The 15945-nt window shown below is 45.9% G+C and overlaps 1 protein-coding gene and 1 long non-coding RNA gene across 9 annotated transcripts; both read right to left on the reverse strand.

Moving 5' to 3' along the window:
* Positions 1–437: 437 nt before the first annotated feature.
* LOC117082209 (amyloid beta A4 precursor protein-binding family B member 1-interacting protein-like) lies at positions 438–15572 on the reverse strand. Of its 8 annotated transcripts, none has more exons than XM_033208828.1 (4): positions 8914–9997; positions 4721–4920; positions 3654–3757; positions 438–847 (listed from the first exon to the last, which is right to left on the reverse strand). In XM_033208828.1, exons 2-4 carry the CDS (start codon positions 4755–4757, stop codon positions 452–454), a joined length of 537 nt encoding a protein of 178 aa, XP_033064719.1. In that variant the 5' UTR covers positions 4758–4920; positions 8914–9997; the 3' UTR covers positions 438–451. The 8 variants fall into 8 exon arrangements, 6 of the variants coding, with proteins under 6 accessions (XP_033064719.1, XP_033064718.1, XP_033064716.1 ...); XM_033208827.1 differs by lacking the exon at positions 8914–9997 and adding an exon at positions 6346–6472; XM_033208825.1 differs by lacking the exons at positions 3654–3757; positions 4721–4920 and adding an exon at positions 13367–15572 and having other exon boundaries at positions 438–754; positions 8914–9003.
* LOC117082210 lies at positions 7946–8905 on the reverse strand. The gene is made up of 2 exons (XR_004436522.1): positions 8777–8905; positions 7946–8057 (listed from the first exon to the last, which is right to left on the reverse strand). It is a non-coding gene; the product is annotated as an uncharacterized LOC117082210 (long non-coding RNA).
* Positions 15573–15945: the final 373 nt, after the last annotated feature.

Genomic DNA, 15945 nt, shown 5'->3' on the forward strand with positions numbered 1-15945 from the left:
CTCTGAGGGAAGACATTCCAGACTGAAATATACATCAATAAGATTGCTTTTACCTGGCCCTACATTCTTATTTACAGGATACTTACAGCGCTGTAACAACAGAGAATTCAAAAATTATCTGAATAACTATTTTTTAAAATTACTGTTATTCAAGCATCAAAGAAGCAAAAGCGAAACAGCCTGTGTCCAGGGCTCCAATCAATCAGGCAGCGGGAATCTCAGAGCCAGGGAACAGGCTCTGCTTGCCATGTTTTCTCATTTTCCTCTCTCAATTTTCCTGAAAATTCTGAAGGTCGCAGAGGTAGAGATGAAAATCTAAGGCCACCAAGACTTAAGGCGGCATGGGATGGTGAAAGCTATTTTTAATTATAGTGTTGACCTCCAGATCTACTGACCTGGTAATCTTTGTATAAATACAGTAGGAAGAACGTTTAACATTTATTCATTTGTTTTATTCATGTGTTGGTTCTGAATATTGAAGCTCCGTGCCTGTTGGGAGGGTGGGGCATAGGAGGCCTCTTGACCACCGCTGGGGGAGTGGGCACGAAGTCCGGGGGCGGGCGGCTCCGTGAAGTCCAGGGGCGGTGGCAGGAGCTCTGGATCCTCCAGCAGGTGTGGCGGCAGCTCTGTGTCGTCCAGTGGAGGCAGCCGTGGCAGTGGGCAGGAAGTCGTCGTGCAGGGCGGGGAAACCCCCGCCGTCAGTGCTCTTGGCCTTGCGGGGCGTGATGGGGCTGCAGATGGTGTCCCAGGACCTCTGCACCAGAGTGGGGGGCAGAGGGGACTCGGGGCCATGTGGAGCCGGGGGTGCTCCTGGCTCCTGGTGGTTCCCAAGGGCTGGCTTCCTATCCTGCAACCCAGTGACAACAGCATTCATTATTTTAACATTTTTGAAATTTTAATTTATTGTGATTAATTAATGGACACAGGGTCTCACTCTGTCACCCAGGCTGAGTGCAGTGGCGCAATCTGGGCTCACTGCAGCCTCGACCTCCAGAGCTCAAGCGAATGCTCCCACCTCAGTCCCCTGGGTAGCATTCCTTATTCTTGACAAAACAGCCCCAGTGGACAGGACCATGCCATAGATAGGTGAGTCTCTGTCTGCCCACTGGGGAGCCTCCGTCCCTCAGTCACTGAGAGCCCTGGTTTTTCGTGAGCTCATCTTTGCTCTGGAATAGGGAAATGACTCTCAATGGCCTTTATTATTATTATTATTATTATTATTATTGAGATAGAGTCTTGCTCTGTTGCCCAGGCTGGAATGCAGTGGTGCCATCTTGGCTCACTGCAACCTCCACCCCTGGGTTCAAGTGATTCTCCTGCCTCAGCCTCCCAAGTAGCTGGGACTACATGAGCTGGCCACCACGTCCTGCTAATTATTGCATTTTTAGTAGAGATGAGGTTTCACCATGTTGGTCAGACTGGTCTCGAACCCCAGACCTCATGATCTGCCTGCCTCTGCTTCCCAAAACGCTGGGATTACAGGCATGAGCCACTGCGCCTTGTTTTTTTTTTGACAGGATCTCGCTGTGTCACCCAGGCCGGAGTGCAGTGGCACAAGCTCAACTCACTGCAACTTCTGACTCTAGGGCTCAGTGATCCTCATGCCTCAGCCTCCTGAATAGCTGGGATAACAAGCCTGTGCCACCATGCCCAGCTAAGTTTTGCATTTGTTGTAGAGATGGTTTTTTGCCATGTTGCTCAGACTTGTCTCCAACTCCTGGGCTCAAGTGATCTGCCCACCTTGGCCTCCCAAAGTGCTGGAATTACAGGTGTGAGCCACCTCACCCAGACACTTTACCTTTTCTCTACTGCATGAAAGTTGGCTGCTTCACCGGGTATAAAATGAGCCCCGTAGTCCCTATTATGACATGTGTCTCAGGTTGTGATGAGATCAAATGAGATACATATATGAGTTCTGAAAAGAAAAATCACCAGTGCGCTATTGGTAGAAACCAGAACGCCAAATTTGGCTGAAGTCTTATAGAGACATAGCCCTTCCTCTGCCAGTACTCGAATAGATAAGGATAATTTGTATGTATATAATGAAACATCCCCAGGCAGCTGGATTGAATCCCTCTGTTTTAGTGACAATTATCATTCCAATTGACATTTCATCAGGGTTCCAGTTTATTTCTTCCTCTGCTTAATAACCTCTCACCACTGAAGATTAAATTTGGAAGTTTTTTTTTTCTAACAGTGCCTTCTGATTTAGTTTCTATTTTAGTTTATTTACTTAGCATGATAAGCTAATTAACTGGCAATGTACATTTTCCTTTTTAAAAAATTTCTGAAGAGACAGCTTGGGTATTGATGTTCACATATAGTTAAGCGATTTCTATTCTGGGATTCTTTTATTTATTTCAGCATTTTTAAATGCTTTCCTTCGATTGGCATTATAGAAATAATGAAAATAATAATAGGCCGGGCGCGGTGGCTCAAGCCTGTAATCCCAGCACTTGGGAGGCCGAGACGGGCGGATCACGAGGTCAGGAGATCGAGACCATCCTGGCTAACACGGTGAAACCCCGTCTCTACTAAAAATACAAAACTAGCCGGGCGAGTGGTGGGGCGCCTGTAGTCCCAGCTACTCGGGAGGCTGAGGCAGGAGAATGGCATAAACCCGGGAGGCGGAGCTTGCAGTGAGCTGAGATCTGGCCACTGCACTCCAGTCCGGGCGACAGAGCGAGACTCCGCCTCAAAAAAAAAAAAAAAGAAAATAATAATAACTGAAAGCGCATTGCATAAAGAGATTGTCAGGCTTGAGAAGATAATGAAAACACTAAAGAAATAGAACTTTTACAGGCCTGCAGTGGTTGTCAAAATTATAAGAAGTTCAATAAATACCAAGATTTAGTTGTTTTCATGACTGGCTGATGGACAAAATGAAGGGGCGAAAGAAGTGAAAAATTGCTAAAGTGAAGCACCCTGCCTGTCCTAGCTGGGTGACATGCTGTTGTCACAGTTATTTCGGGTTGTTTTGAATCACACATGAGAAATATTCAACAGAATTTATACAGTCAACTGAGAGGTTTTGAACTAGGTTAGTAACTAAATCATAATTATTAGCTATGATTTTAAGATAGATTTAAGTGAATCCTCATTGATCTATTTGGTTGAAAAAATGTTATGGAGGATGTCATCCCTACTGGCTATCATTTTACAACGTATCTTCTCCTTCATCACCCTGGGGATGTATGTAGGACACTAGTGAGGACAATAGAAAATGCACATTTTTAGTGTAACCCTTTTTATATTCGTTTCTTTTTTTAAGACAAGGTCTTTATCATTTAGGCTGGGGTGCAGTGGTGCGATCACAGCTCACTGCAGCCTTGAAATACTAAGCTCAAGCCATTCAAACACTTCAGCCACCCAAGTAGCTAGGACCACGGGTGCACGCCACCAAGCCTGGCTAATTTTTTTATTTCTTGTAGAGATGAGCCCTCGTTCTGTTGCCCAGGCTGGTCTGGAACTCTGGAGCTCAAGCAATTATCCTGCTTCGGCCTCCCAAAGTGCTGGGATTACAGGCGTGAGCCACCGTACCCAGCCTGTTTTCTCTTTTTAAAAGAGCAGTTATTGGAATAATGCGAATGGTTGAGAACATGGGCTTTGGGGGACGGCTGTGTGGAATGTATGCAGCTGCTTGCTGGTTTTACCTTGGATGTTTCAGTGTGTGTCTGGGCCTCTTGGAGAACAACACTGACAGAATGTGCAGCCTGGGGCATCTGTCCATTGGGCTGGGTGGTGCCATTTATAGGTCCTGAGAGGGAGGAAGCCAGAAAAGAAAAGCGAGCAAAGCATTTTCAACATTCTTGAAAGTTAATCTGAAAATACAAAGCAGTTTACATCTCTAAAGCAAAGAAAGATACTTGCCGGCTACTTCATACAAAAATAAAAATAAAAAACAAAGCAAAGAAAGCAATTCACAGGCATGGCATGGTACACAAAACCTTACGAAAAATCTGAGGTTCTGTGACAAAACTTTATAGGAGATTCAGCAGAAGATTCAGGAAGGTGAGTGCGGTATTTGATAAAGCCCACCAAGGAGGGTCTGGATTAACTGGGATCATGGAGAGGAATAGTATGTTTTACTTTTGAAAACCTTTTGATAATTGAAGAATAAACCTTGAAAACCAATTTTCTTTCAAATAAATTGTATTGTTGATTTCCCTAAAAAGTATTTATCTAGTTTCATACTGTGCTGAGTACAGGAACAACTTTCGAACATTGTCTTGGACAAAGAGTATATTGGGCTGGGTGCGGTGGCTCCCGCCTGTAATCCCTGCACTTCGGGAGGCCGAGGCGAGCAGATCACGAGGTCAAGAGATTGAGACCATTCTGGCCAACATGGTGAACCCCGTCTCTACTAAAAATACAAAAATTAGCCGGGGGTGGCGGCGAGTGCCTGTGGTCCCAGCTACTCAGGAGGCTGAGGCAGGAGAATGGCGTGAATGTGGGAGGCGGAGCTTGCAGTGAGCTGAGATCACACCACTGCTCTCCAGCCTGGCGACAGGGCGAGACTCAGTCTCAACAACAAAAACAACAACAAAAACGAAAAACAGATAACAATAACAACAACAACAAAGAGTACATTGGACACAGAAACAACAGACACAAATTTGGACAAAATGTGCGGGTCCCTGAACTAATCTGGAATTAGATGTGGGTTTTTGTTTGTTTCGTTTTCCCCAACAGTCCTGGTATTACGATTTGATTTTCTTGCCTTTTAATTTGTCCTTTTGACACAAAGCTTGACTCATGGAAGGTCTGCAGTTAGAGAATCAGATAGAAGAAGCTCTATGTTGATTTCTTGGCTCTTTAGAAAGGATCCCGCCAAGGATGGCCACCTCTCCACATCCGGGCTGTTTCTCCTGCAAGTGAATTGTAGCCCAGCCCACACCAGAAGGTCTTTCGCTCCTCTCCCTGTGAATGCAGAGATGCTTTAGCCATGCTTGGCACCACTCTTCTGTCTAATATTCACAAACTGCCTGTTTATTTCTTCAACTAGTTTTCCAGTAATTTGAGTAACCCATTAATTTACAAGACAACTCAAAGAATGACTTCAGGACATTAGAAAAAAAAAAGTGGGTGGGGAATGTTGGTTGGGTTCTGCTGGCTCATTCCTGTATTCCCAGCCCTAGGGGAGGCCAAGACAGGTGGATCACTTGAGGTCAGGAGTTCGAGAACAGACTGGCCAATTTGATGAAATCCACTAACTGCTAAAAATACAAAAAATTGGCCAGGCATGGTGGCTCACACCTGTAATCCCAGCACTTTGGGAGGCCGAGGCAGGCGGATCACAAGGTCAGGAGATCGAGATCATCCTGGGATGAAACCCCATCTCTATTAAAAATACACAAAATTAGCCAGGCGAGGTGGCGGGCACCTGTAGTCCCAGCGACTTGGGAGGCTGAGGCATGGGAATGGTGTGAACCCAGGAGGCAGAACTTGCAGTGAGCCGAGATCACGCCATTGCACTCCAGCCTGGGTGACAGAGTGAGACTCTGTCTCAAAAAAACAAAACAAAACAAAAACAAACCAACAAAAAAAAATTAAAAAATTTAGTCAGGCATCGTGACCCACACCTCTAATCCCTGCCACTCGGGAAGCTGAAGCAGGAGGATCACATGAACTTGGGAACCAAGGGTTGCAGCGAGCTGACACCGTGACATAGCATTCCAGCCTTGGTGACACAATGAGACTCAGTCTCAAATAAAAGGATGATACTCAGGGGGAAATGGTGGGAAGGGGGAGAAAGTTAAGAGACTACAAATTGTATTCCATGTGTACTGCTTGGGTGATCGGTGCACCAAGATCTCACAAATCACCACTAAAGGAGTTACTCAAGTAACTAAATACTACCTGTTTGCCAAAAATTTATGAAAAGAAAAATTAAATTTTAAATTGTGAAAATTTACTGTCATACTTTCAAGTTACAAAAGCACATCTATCATGAGACTTAATTATTCTAACGTTTAAAGAAATGAAGAGAACAATCAGAGTTTAAATAGAAAAGCTGTCAGACATTTCGTCTTCAGCAATGAAATCTCTAGCATATATTTGTATTTTGAAACTTAGTTTTCAGCCAGCCTGGGGGAAGAAGAAAAGGAAATAGAACTGAGCATTGGGGTATGTAGTGGGAAAGTAAGAAACCGGCTGAAAGCAGCAGGGAAAGAAGAGGGTGAGGACTCGAGGCAGAGCCAGTCCTCCTGCTTGGGGCCTGGGCATAGGAAAGCAAACGCCGGGCAGGAGGAAGGAGCCCCAGGCTGTGGATGCCTCTGGAGGAACCTTGGGTCAGCAACGGCCAGAGGAGCTCCTGAACTTAAGCAGTATCTGCCACCTCCCTACCTTTGGGTGTCTTCTGGTGGCCAATGTGCTGCTGTCAGGACCCTCGCTGGCTCCCGAATTCGACTGGGCAGGCTCCAAAGCAGTGGAGTCCAGCACTACTGCCACCTCCACCTTGTGGATCTCTGAGATGCAGGGCGATTTCACTCACGCACCCTGAGATAGCCCCGCTTATGGCTGGCATTGGGCGACAGTGTGTTCTAGGCACCTCTGCTCCTATATGTCGTGGCCTGCGTCTTTGCTGTCTGGACACTCGTCGATGTCAGAGTCAGAAGCTGGCTGTTGAGAACCCTTGTGCCAGCCCTGACTGGGTCTGGCTTTGGTGGATATTCGACAGTTCAGTGTGGACCACGTGGGACACCCCTGCTGTTCTCGGACAGCATGGGCCTTGGCTTGCTCCCGAGTCTGCATAGGTGAACACCTATTGCCTCTTCCTGGCAAAAGCATTACTGCCACGGGCAGCCCTGGGCCATGGGGCAGCATTGCACTAGCAGCCCGCATCTGTACCCTGAGCTGACTTGTCTGCTAAAAAAAACCTGCCAACCTCTCCGGTTTATTTTAGAACGGCCTGAACGCAATACACCTGAGACCTATTACTGGGGGAGAAGAGAGCACAAACGGATTCATCCTCCTGCCACCACTGCCCAACAACTGAAGACCACCAACTAGGACCACCAACTGAAGAGCACCAACTAAAGAGAAACAACTGAGGGCACCAACTGAGGGCACTAACTGAAGGCAACCAATGAGGGCATCCACTGAAGGCCAGTTGCCCTGCCAACCAGACCACATACTGGTTAGAGGAAACAATCAGGTCCAGAATCCTTTGCATGTGTCCCCCTAGCTTGGAACTGAGAGCTCAAGCACCAGGCTCACAAGGCCCCACCGTGCCAGTGGACCTCCCCCACCTTTCATTCATGGCTGGCTGCTAGAAAGTTTCAGGTTGCTCACTGTGATGAAGTTCCTAGGGATTATCACCTTACGATGAACGATGCTAAAATCACTGAAATCAAATCTGCCTCATGTACTGTCTGGGGTTCAAAGAACCCTCTTTCCCCCATAATCTCTGAGATTTTTACAAACTAGAAAAATGACAGATTTCTGCAGCTGCTGTGAGAAAAACACATTGCCATGAGCTACACCTACACTATAATGTCAAATCATATTTCACATATATATACACACATATATATTCAATCCACACATATTCCATTTACATTTTTTGAAAATAACACACATATTCAATCAAATTAACAAGAGTAATAGAATACATGTTCTAAAAATTATAGACAAAGTATATCACAGTTTTCTAGTGATCATTTTGATACAGAAACTTAGAATCTATGCCTTGAACAAAAAAAGAGGCTTATGTAAGAGAAAAGCAACACATAATACAAGATTATAATGTGATCATCACTGCTACTTTTAGCTGGCAATTACCCACTACATGTATTGTGAACTGCTTTGTGACTAAGGTGACTCATTTAATCTTTGTGATCCTTGCTTTCATTATCTCAAAAATATGAGTAACACCATTTTATAAACTTGCTCTGAAAATTAAATGAGAGAAAAATAATCCTTCTCTATATATTTAACACTTACAAAATTACAGGCATTGTGTCCAGGTTTTTACACACTTACCTTATCGAAGCCTCATAACAATCCTATCTTTTAAATTACAGGCATTTTGCCCACCCAAATTTTTACTCATTTACCTTCCGGAAGCCTCATAAGAATCTCATCTTTTATAGATAAGCAAAGTGAGGCTCAGAGGAGGTAAAAACACATGCACCATCACGTCCTAATGAGTGTTGGAACTTGGATTCAAATCCACTTGTCTCTGATGCCAAAGGTGGTACAAACTTAATGAAGACCAAGATTTACCCAGCACATAGAGGGATCAAGACACGTGCATTCCCTTTCTCTACTGTCTTATGTATGAATTTCGATGGCTTTCATGGCCTCAGAACAATCCTAAACTCCCTCCCAGGTTGCCTGGCAGTCCTTCCCTTCTTCTTGGAAATGACTTGGAATCTGCATATTTAGAACACAAGCATCTCCTTAGAAACAGGATTGTTGATCAAGAAACCAAAGTTTTGGCCGGGGATGGTGGCTCAAGCCTGTAATCCCAGTACTTAGGGAAACCAAGGTGAGCAGATGACCTGAGGCCAGGAGTTTGAGACCAGCCCGACCAAAATAGTGAAACCCCATCTCTCCTAAGAAGAACAAAATTAGTTGGGCCTGACGGCACATGCCTCTAATCCCAGATACTCCGGAGGTTAAGTCAGAAAAATTGCTTGAACCCAGAGGGCAGAGGTTACAGTGACCTAAATTATGGGTATTGTATCCAGATTTTTACACACTTACCTTACAGAAGCCTCATAAAAATCCTTTTAAATTACAAACATTTCTGCCATGGTTTCCACACACTTACCTTATGGAAGCCTCATAACAATCACATCTTTTATAGATGAGAAAACTGAGGCTTTGGATGCTTCTGGGGGAACCTTGGGCCAGCAATGGCCAGAGGAGCTCCTGAATTTAAACGGTATCCGTCGCCTCCCTCCCTACCTTTCGGTGTCTTCTGGTGGCCAATGTGCTGCTGTCAGGACACTCGCTGGCTCCCAAATTCGATCGCGCAGCCTCCAAAGCAGTGGAGTCCTGCACTACTACCACCTCCACTTCGTGGATCTCAGAGCTGCAGGACAGCTTCACCCACCGCACGCTGAGATAGCCCGGCTTGCAGCTGGCACTGGGGAACAACGTGTTCCGGGCGCCTCTGCTCCTGTATATTGCGGCCTGCGTCTTCGCTGTCTGCATGCTAGTAGACGTCAGAGCCACAGGCTGGCTCTGCAGAATGCTTGTCCCAGCCCGGATTAGGGCTGGCTTTGGTGCATATGCGACAGTTCAGTGTGGACCCCATGGGGTAAACTCTGCTCTTCTCAGGCAGCTTGGGCCTTCGCTTGCCCCAATTCTGCAGAGCTGAACACCTCTCTCCTCTTCCTGGCAAAAGCATTACTGGCATGGGGAGCCCTGGGTCATGGGGCAGCAATGCCCTAGCAGTCCTCACCCCGTGTCAGCCCTGTAGCATGACCTGACTTGTCTGCTAAAAAATACCCTGCCAACCTGTCTGGTTTATTTTAGAAGGGCCTGGATGCAATAAGCCTGAGAGCTGTGACTGGGGAGGAGAGAGCACAAACGGATTCATCCTCCTTCCACCACTGCCAAACAACTGAAGACCACCAGCTGAGGGTACCAACTGAGGACACAAACCGAAGGCAACCAATGAGGGCATCTGCTGAAGGCCACCAAGTGAAGACCAGTTGCCCTGCCAACCAGAACACATCCTAGTTCAGAGGAAACAATCAGGTCCAGAATCCCCTGCATGCCTCCCCACAAACTTGGAACTTGAGAGCACAGGCACAAGGCTCACAAGGCCCCGCCCTGCCAGCGGCTCCGCCCCACCTTTCATTCATTGCTGGCTGCAGGGACCTTTCAGGTTTCTCACTGTGAAGAAGTTCCTAGGGATCATCTCTTACAATGAACGATGCTAAAATCACTGAAACCAAATCTGCCTCACGCAGTGTCTGGGATTCATAGAATCCCCTTTCCTCCATAATCTCTGAAACATTAACAAACTAGAAAGAGAGATTTCTGCGGATGCTTTCAGAAAAAAACATTGCTGTGAGCTAAGCCTACTCTATAATGTCAAGTCATATTTCATAGATGCACATATATATCCAATCAACATATATTCAATTTCCGTCTTTGAAAATAACAAATATGTTCAACCAAATTAAAAAGACTAACAGAAGAAATTTTCAAACATTTACACACGAAGTACATCACATTTTTCTAATTATCGCTTTGATAGTGCAACTTACAATCTGTGGTTTCAAAACACCAAGAGGATTATGTAAGAGAAAACCACAACATAATACAAAGTTTTCAATGTGGAAATCATTGCCACTTTTAACTAGAAATTACCCAGTGAACGCACTGTGAACTGCTTTGTGACCTTGGTTATCTATTTATTCTTTCTGATCACTGGTTACATTGTTTAAGAAATATGAGTATCAACAATTTTATAAACTTCCTCTGAAAATTAGATGAGAAAAAACAATCTTCCTTCTCCACATGCTGAACACTTAAAAAATTATAGGTATTGTGTCCAGATTTTTACACACTTACCTTATAGAAGCCTGAAAGAAACGCTCTCTTTTAAATTAACAAGCATTTTGCCATGGTTTTTACACACTTACCTTATGAAAACCTCAAAACAATCACGTCTTTTATAGATGAGAAAACTGAGGCTTTGGATGTCTCTGGGGGAACCTTGGACCAGCAATGGCCAGAGGATCTTCTGAACTTAAGCAGTACCTGTTGCCTCCCTACCTTTGGGCGTCTTCTGGTGGCCAATGTGGTCCGGCTGTCAGGTCCCTTGCTGGCTCCCAAATGCGATTGGGCTGACTCCAAAGCAGTGGATCCGGCGCTGCAGCCACCTCCACCTCGTGGATCCCAGAGGTGCAGTACGACATCACCCACCACACCCTGAGGTGGCCCCACTTGTGGAGGACATTGGGGGACAGCATGTCCCTCTGGTCCTGTTTATCACAGCCTGTGCCTTCGCTGTCTGCACCCTCGTAGATGTCAGAGACACAGGCTGGCTCTGCAGAACCCTGGTGCCAGTCCTGACTGGGGCTGGCTTTGGTGCACATGCGACAGTTCAGTGTGGTCCCCATGTGGCACCCCTGCTCTTCTGGGATAGCTTGGGTCTTCGCTTGTCCCCAAGGCTGCAGGGCTCAACACCTGTCGCCTCTTCCTTCCAAAAGCATGGCTTGCGCAGGAAGCCCTGGGCCATGGGGTGGCACTGCACTAGCATCCGGTACCCCGTGTTACCCCTGTACCCTGAGCTGGCTTGTCTGCAAAAAAAAACCCTGCCAACCTGTCTGGTTTATTTTAGAAGGGCCTGGAGGCAACAAGCCTGAGAGCTGTGACTAGGGAAGGAGAGAGCACAAACGGATTCATCCTCCTTCCACCACTGCCCAGCAGCTGAAGACCATGAAGTAAAGAGAAACAATGGAGGGAACCAACTGAGGGCACTAACTGAAGGCAAAAAGTGAGGGCACCCACTAAAGACCACCAAGTGAAAGCCAGTTGCCCTGCCAATCCGAACGGATCCAGGTTCTAGGAAACAATCAGGTCCAGAATCCCCTGCATGCCTCCCCACAGACTTGGAACTTGAAAGGACAGGCACAGGGCTCGCAAGGCCACACTGCCAGCAGCCCCGCCCCACCTTTCATTCATTGCTGGCTGCTGGGACTTTTCAGGTTTCTCACTGTGAAGAAATTCCTAGGGATCATCACCTTACGATGAATGATGCTAAAATTACTGAAACCAAATCTGCCTCATGTACTGTCTGGGGTTCAAAGAACTCTCTTTCCCCCATAACCTCTGAGATTTTTACAAACTAGAAAAATGACAGATTTCTGCAGCTGCTGTGAGAAAAACACATTGCCATGAGCTACACCTACACTATAATGTCAAATCATATTTCACATATATATACACACATATATATTCAATCCACACATATTCCATTTACATTTTTTGAAAATAACACACATATTCAATCAAATTAACAAGAGTAATAGAGTACATTTTCTAAAAATTATAGACAAAGTATATCACAGTTTTCTAGTGATCATTTTGATACAGAAACTTAGAATCTATGCCTTGAACAAAAAAAGAGGCTTATGTAAGAGAAAAGCAACACATAATACAAGATTTTAAATGTGATCATCACTGCTACTTTTAGCTGGCAATTATCCACTACATGTATTGTGAACTGCTTTGTGACTAAGGTGACTCATTTAATCTTTGTGATCCTTGCTTTCGTTATCTCAAAAATACGAGTAACACCATTTTATAAACTTGCTCTGAAAATTAAATGAGAGAAAAATAATCCTTCTCTATATATTTAACACTTACAAAATTACAGGCATTGTGTCCAGGTTTTTACACACTTACCTTATCGAAGCCTCATAACAATCCTATCTTTTAAATTACAGGCATTTTGCCCACCCAAATTTTTACTCATTTACCTTCCGGAAGCCTCATAAGAATCCCATCTTTTATAGATAAGCAAAGTGAGGCTCAGAGGAGGTAAAAACACATTCACGATCACATCCTAATGAGTGTTGGAACTTGGATTCAAATCCACTGGTCTCTGATGCCAAAGGTGGTGTAAACTTAATGAAGACCAAGATAAACCCAGTACATAGAGGGATCAAGACATGTGCATTCCCTTTCTCTACTGTCTTATGTATGAATTTCGATGGCTTTCATGGCCTCAGAACAATCCTAAACTCCCTCCCAGGTTGCCTGGCAGTCCTTCCCTTCTTCTTGGAAATGACTTGGAATCTGCATATTTAGAACACAAGCATCTCCTTAGAAACAGGATTGTTGATCAAGAAACCAAAGTTTTGGCCGGGGATGGTGGCTCAAGCCTGTAATCCCAGTACTTAGGGAAATCAAGGTGAGCAGATCACCTGATGCCAGGAGTTTGAGACCAGCCTGGCCAAAATGGTGAAACCCCATCTCTCCTAAAAAGAACAAAATTAGTTGGGCCTGATGGCACATGCCTGTAATCCCACATGCTCCGGAGGTTCAGGCAGAAGAATTGCTTGAACCCAGAGGGCAGAGGATACAGTGACCTAAATTATAGGTATTGCATCCAGATTTTTACACACTTACCTTATAGAAGCCTCATAGAAACCCTTTTAAATTACAAACATTTCTGCCATGGTTTTCATACATTTACCTTATGGAAGCCTCATAACAATCACATCTTTTATAGATGAGAAAACTGAGGCTTTGGATGCTTCTGGGGGAACCTTGGGCAACAATGGCCAGAGGAGCTCCTGAATTTAAACGGTATCCGTCACCTCCCTACCTTTCGGTGTCTTCTGGTGGCCAATGTGCTGCTGTCAGGACACTCGCTGGCTCCAAAGCAGTGGAGTCCTGCACTACTACCACCTCCACGTCGTGGATCTCAGAGCTGCAGGACAGCTTCACCCACCGCACGCTGAGATAGCCCGGCTTGCAGCTGGCATTGGGGAAGAGCGTGTTCTGGGCGCCTCTGCTCCTGTATATCGCGGCCTGTGTCTTCGCTGTCTGCATGCTAGCAGACGTCACAGCCACAGGCTGGCTCTGCAGAATGCTTGTCCCAGCCCGGATTAGGGCTGGCTTTGGTGCATATGCGACAGTTCAGTGTGGACCCCTTGGGGTAAACTCTGCTCTTCTCAGGCAGCATGGGCCTTCACTTGCCCCCAGTTCTGCAGAGCTGAACACCGCTTGCCTCTTCCTGGCAAAAGCATTGCTGGCATGGGGAGCCCTGGGCCATGGGGCACCAATGCGCTAGCAGTCCTCACCCCGTGTCAGCCCTGTAGCATGACCTGACTTGTCTGCTAAAAAAACCATGCCAACCTGTCTGGTTTATTTTAGAAGGGCCTGGATGCAATAAGCCTGAAAGCTGTGACTAGGGGGAGGAGAGAGCACAAACGGATTCATCCTCCTTCCACCACTGCCCAACAACTGAAGACCACCACCTGAGGGTACCAACTGAGGACACAAACCGAAGGCAACCAATGAGGGCATCCGCTGAAGGCCACGAAGTGAAGACCAGTTGCCCTGCCGACCAGACCGCATCCTGGTTCAGAGGAAACAATCAGGTCCAGAATCCCCTGCATGCCTCCCCACAAACTTGGAACTTGAGAGCACAGGCACATGGCTCACAAGGCCCCGCCCTGTTAGCGGTCCCGCCCCACCTTTCATTCATTGCTGGCTGCAGGGACCTTTCAGGTTTCTCACTGTGAAGAAGTTCCTAGGGATCATCCCTTACAATGAACGATGCTAAAATCACTGAAACCAAATCTGCCTCATGCAGTGTCTGGGATTCATAGAATCCCCTTTCCTCCATAATCTCTGAAACATTAACAAACTAGAAAGAAGAGAGATTTCTGCAGGTGCTTTCAGAAAAAACCATTGCCATGAGCTAAGCCTACTCTATAATGTCAAGTCATATTTCATATATACACATATATATCCAATCAACATATATTCGATTTACATTTTTGAAAATAACACATATGTTCAATCAAATTAACAAGACTAACAGAAGAAATTTTCTAACATTTACACACTAAGTACATCACATTTTTCTAATGATCACTTTGATAGAGCAACTTAGAATCTATGGTTTCAAAACACCAAGAGGATTATGTAAGAGAAAACCACAACATAATACAAAATTTTCAATGTGGAAATCATTGCCACTTTTAACTAGAAATTACCCAGTGAACGCACTGTGAACTGCTTTGTGACCTTGGTTATCTATTTATTCTTTCTGATCACTGGTTACATTGTTTAAGAAATATGAGTATCAACAATTTTATAAACTTCCTCTGAAAATTAGATGAGAAAAAATAATCCTCCTTCTCCATATACTGAACACTTAAAAAATTATAGGTATTGTGTCCAGATTTTTACACACTTACCTTATAGAAGCCTGAAAGAAACGCTCTCTTTTAAATTAACAAGCATTTTGCCATGGTTTTTACACACTTACCTTATGAAAACCTCAAAACAATCACGTCTTTTATAGATGAGAAAACTGAGGCTTTGGATGTCTCTGGGGGAACCTTGGGCCAGCAATGGCCAGAGGATCTTCTGAACTTAAGCAGTACCTGTTGCCTCCCTACCTTTGGGCGTCTTCTGGTGGCCAATGTGCTGCTGTCAGGTCCCCTGCTGGCTCCCAAATTCGACTGGGCGGGCTCCAAAGCAGTGGAGTCCGGCGCTACTGCCACCACCACCTCGTGGATCTCAGAGGTTCAGGACGGCTTCACCCACCGCACCGTGAGCTGGCCCCATTTGTGGCTGGCATTGGGGGACAGCATGTTCCTCTGCTCCTGTATATCCCAGCCTGTGCCTTCACTGTCTGCACACTCGTAGATGTCAGAGCCACAGGCTGGCTCTGCAGAACCCTTGTGCCGGCCCTGACTGGGGCTGGCTTTGGTGCACATGCGACAGTTCAGTGTGGTCCCCATGGGGCACCCCTGCTCTTCTGGGGTAGCTTGGGTCTTCGCTTGTCCCCAAGGCTGCAGGGCTCAACACCTGTCGCCTCTTCCTTCCAAAAGCATGGCTTGCGCAGACAGCCCTGGGCCATGGGGTGGCACTGGGCTAGCATCCGTTACCCCGTGTTACCCCGTACCCTGAGCTGGCTTGTCTGCTAAAAAATACCCTGCCATCCTGTCTGGTTTATTTTAGAAGGGCCTGGAGGCAACAAGCCTGAGAGCTATGACTAGGGAAGGAGAGAGCACAAACGGATTCATCCTCCTTCCACCACTGCCCAACAACTGAAGACCATGAAGTAAAGAGAAACAATGGAGGGAACCAACTGAGGGCACTAACTGAAGGCAAAAAGTGAGGGCACCCACTAAAGACCACCAAGTGAAGGTCAGTTGCCCTGCCAACCAGAACGGATCCAGGTTCTAGGAAACAATCAGGTCCAGAATCCCCTGCATGCCTCCCCACAGACTTGGA

This window comes from Trachypithecus francoisi, unplaced genomic scaffold (genome assembly GCF_009764315.1).
Source record: "Trachypithecus francoisi isolate TF-2019V2 unplaced genomic scaffold, Tfra_2.0 Lachesis_group9, whole genome shotgun sequence".
In the NCBI taxonomy this organism is placed as follows: Eukaryota; Metazoa; Chordata; class Mammalia; order Primates; family Cercopithecidae; genus Trachypithecus; species Trachypithecus francoisi.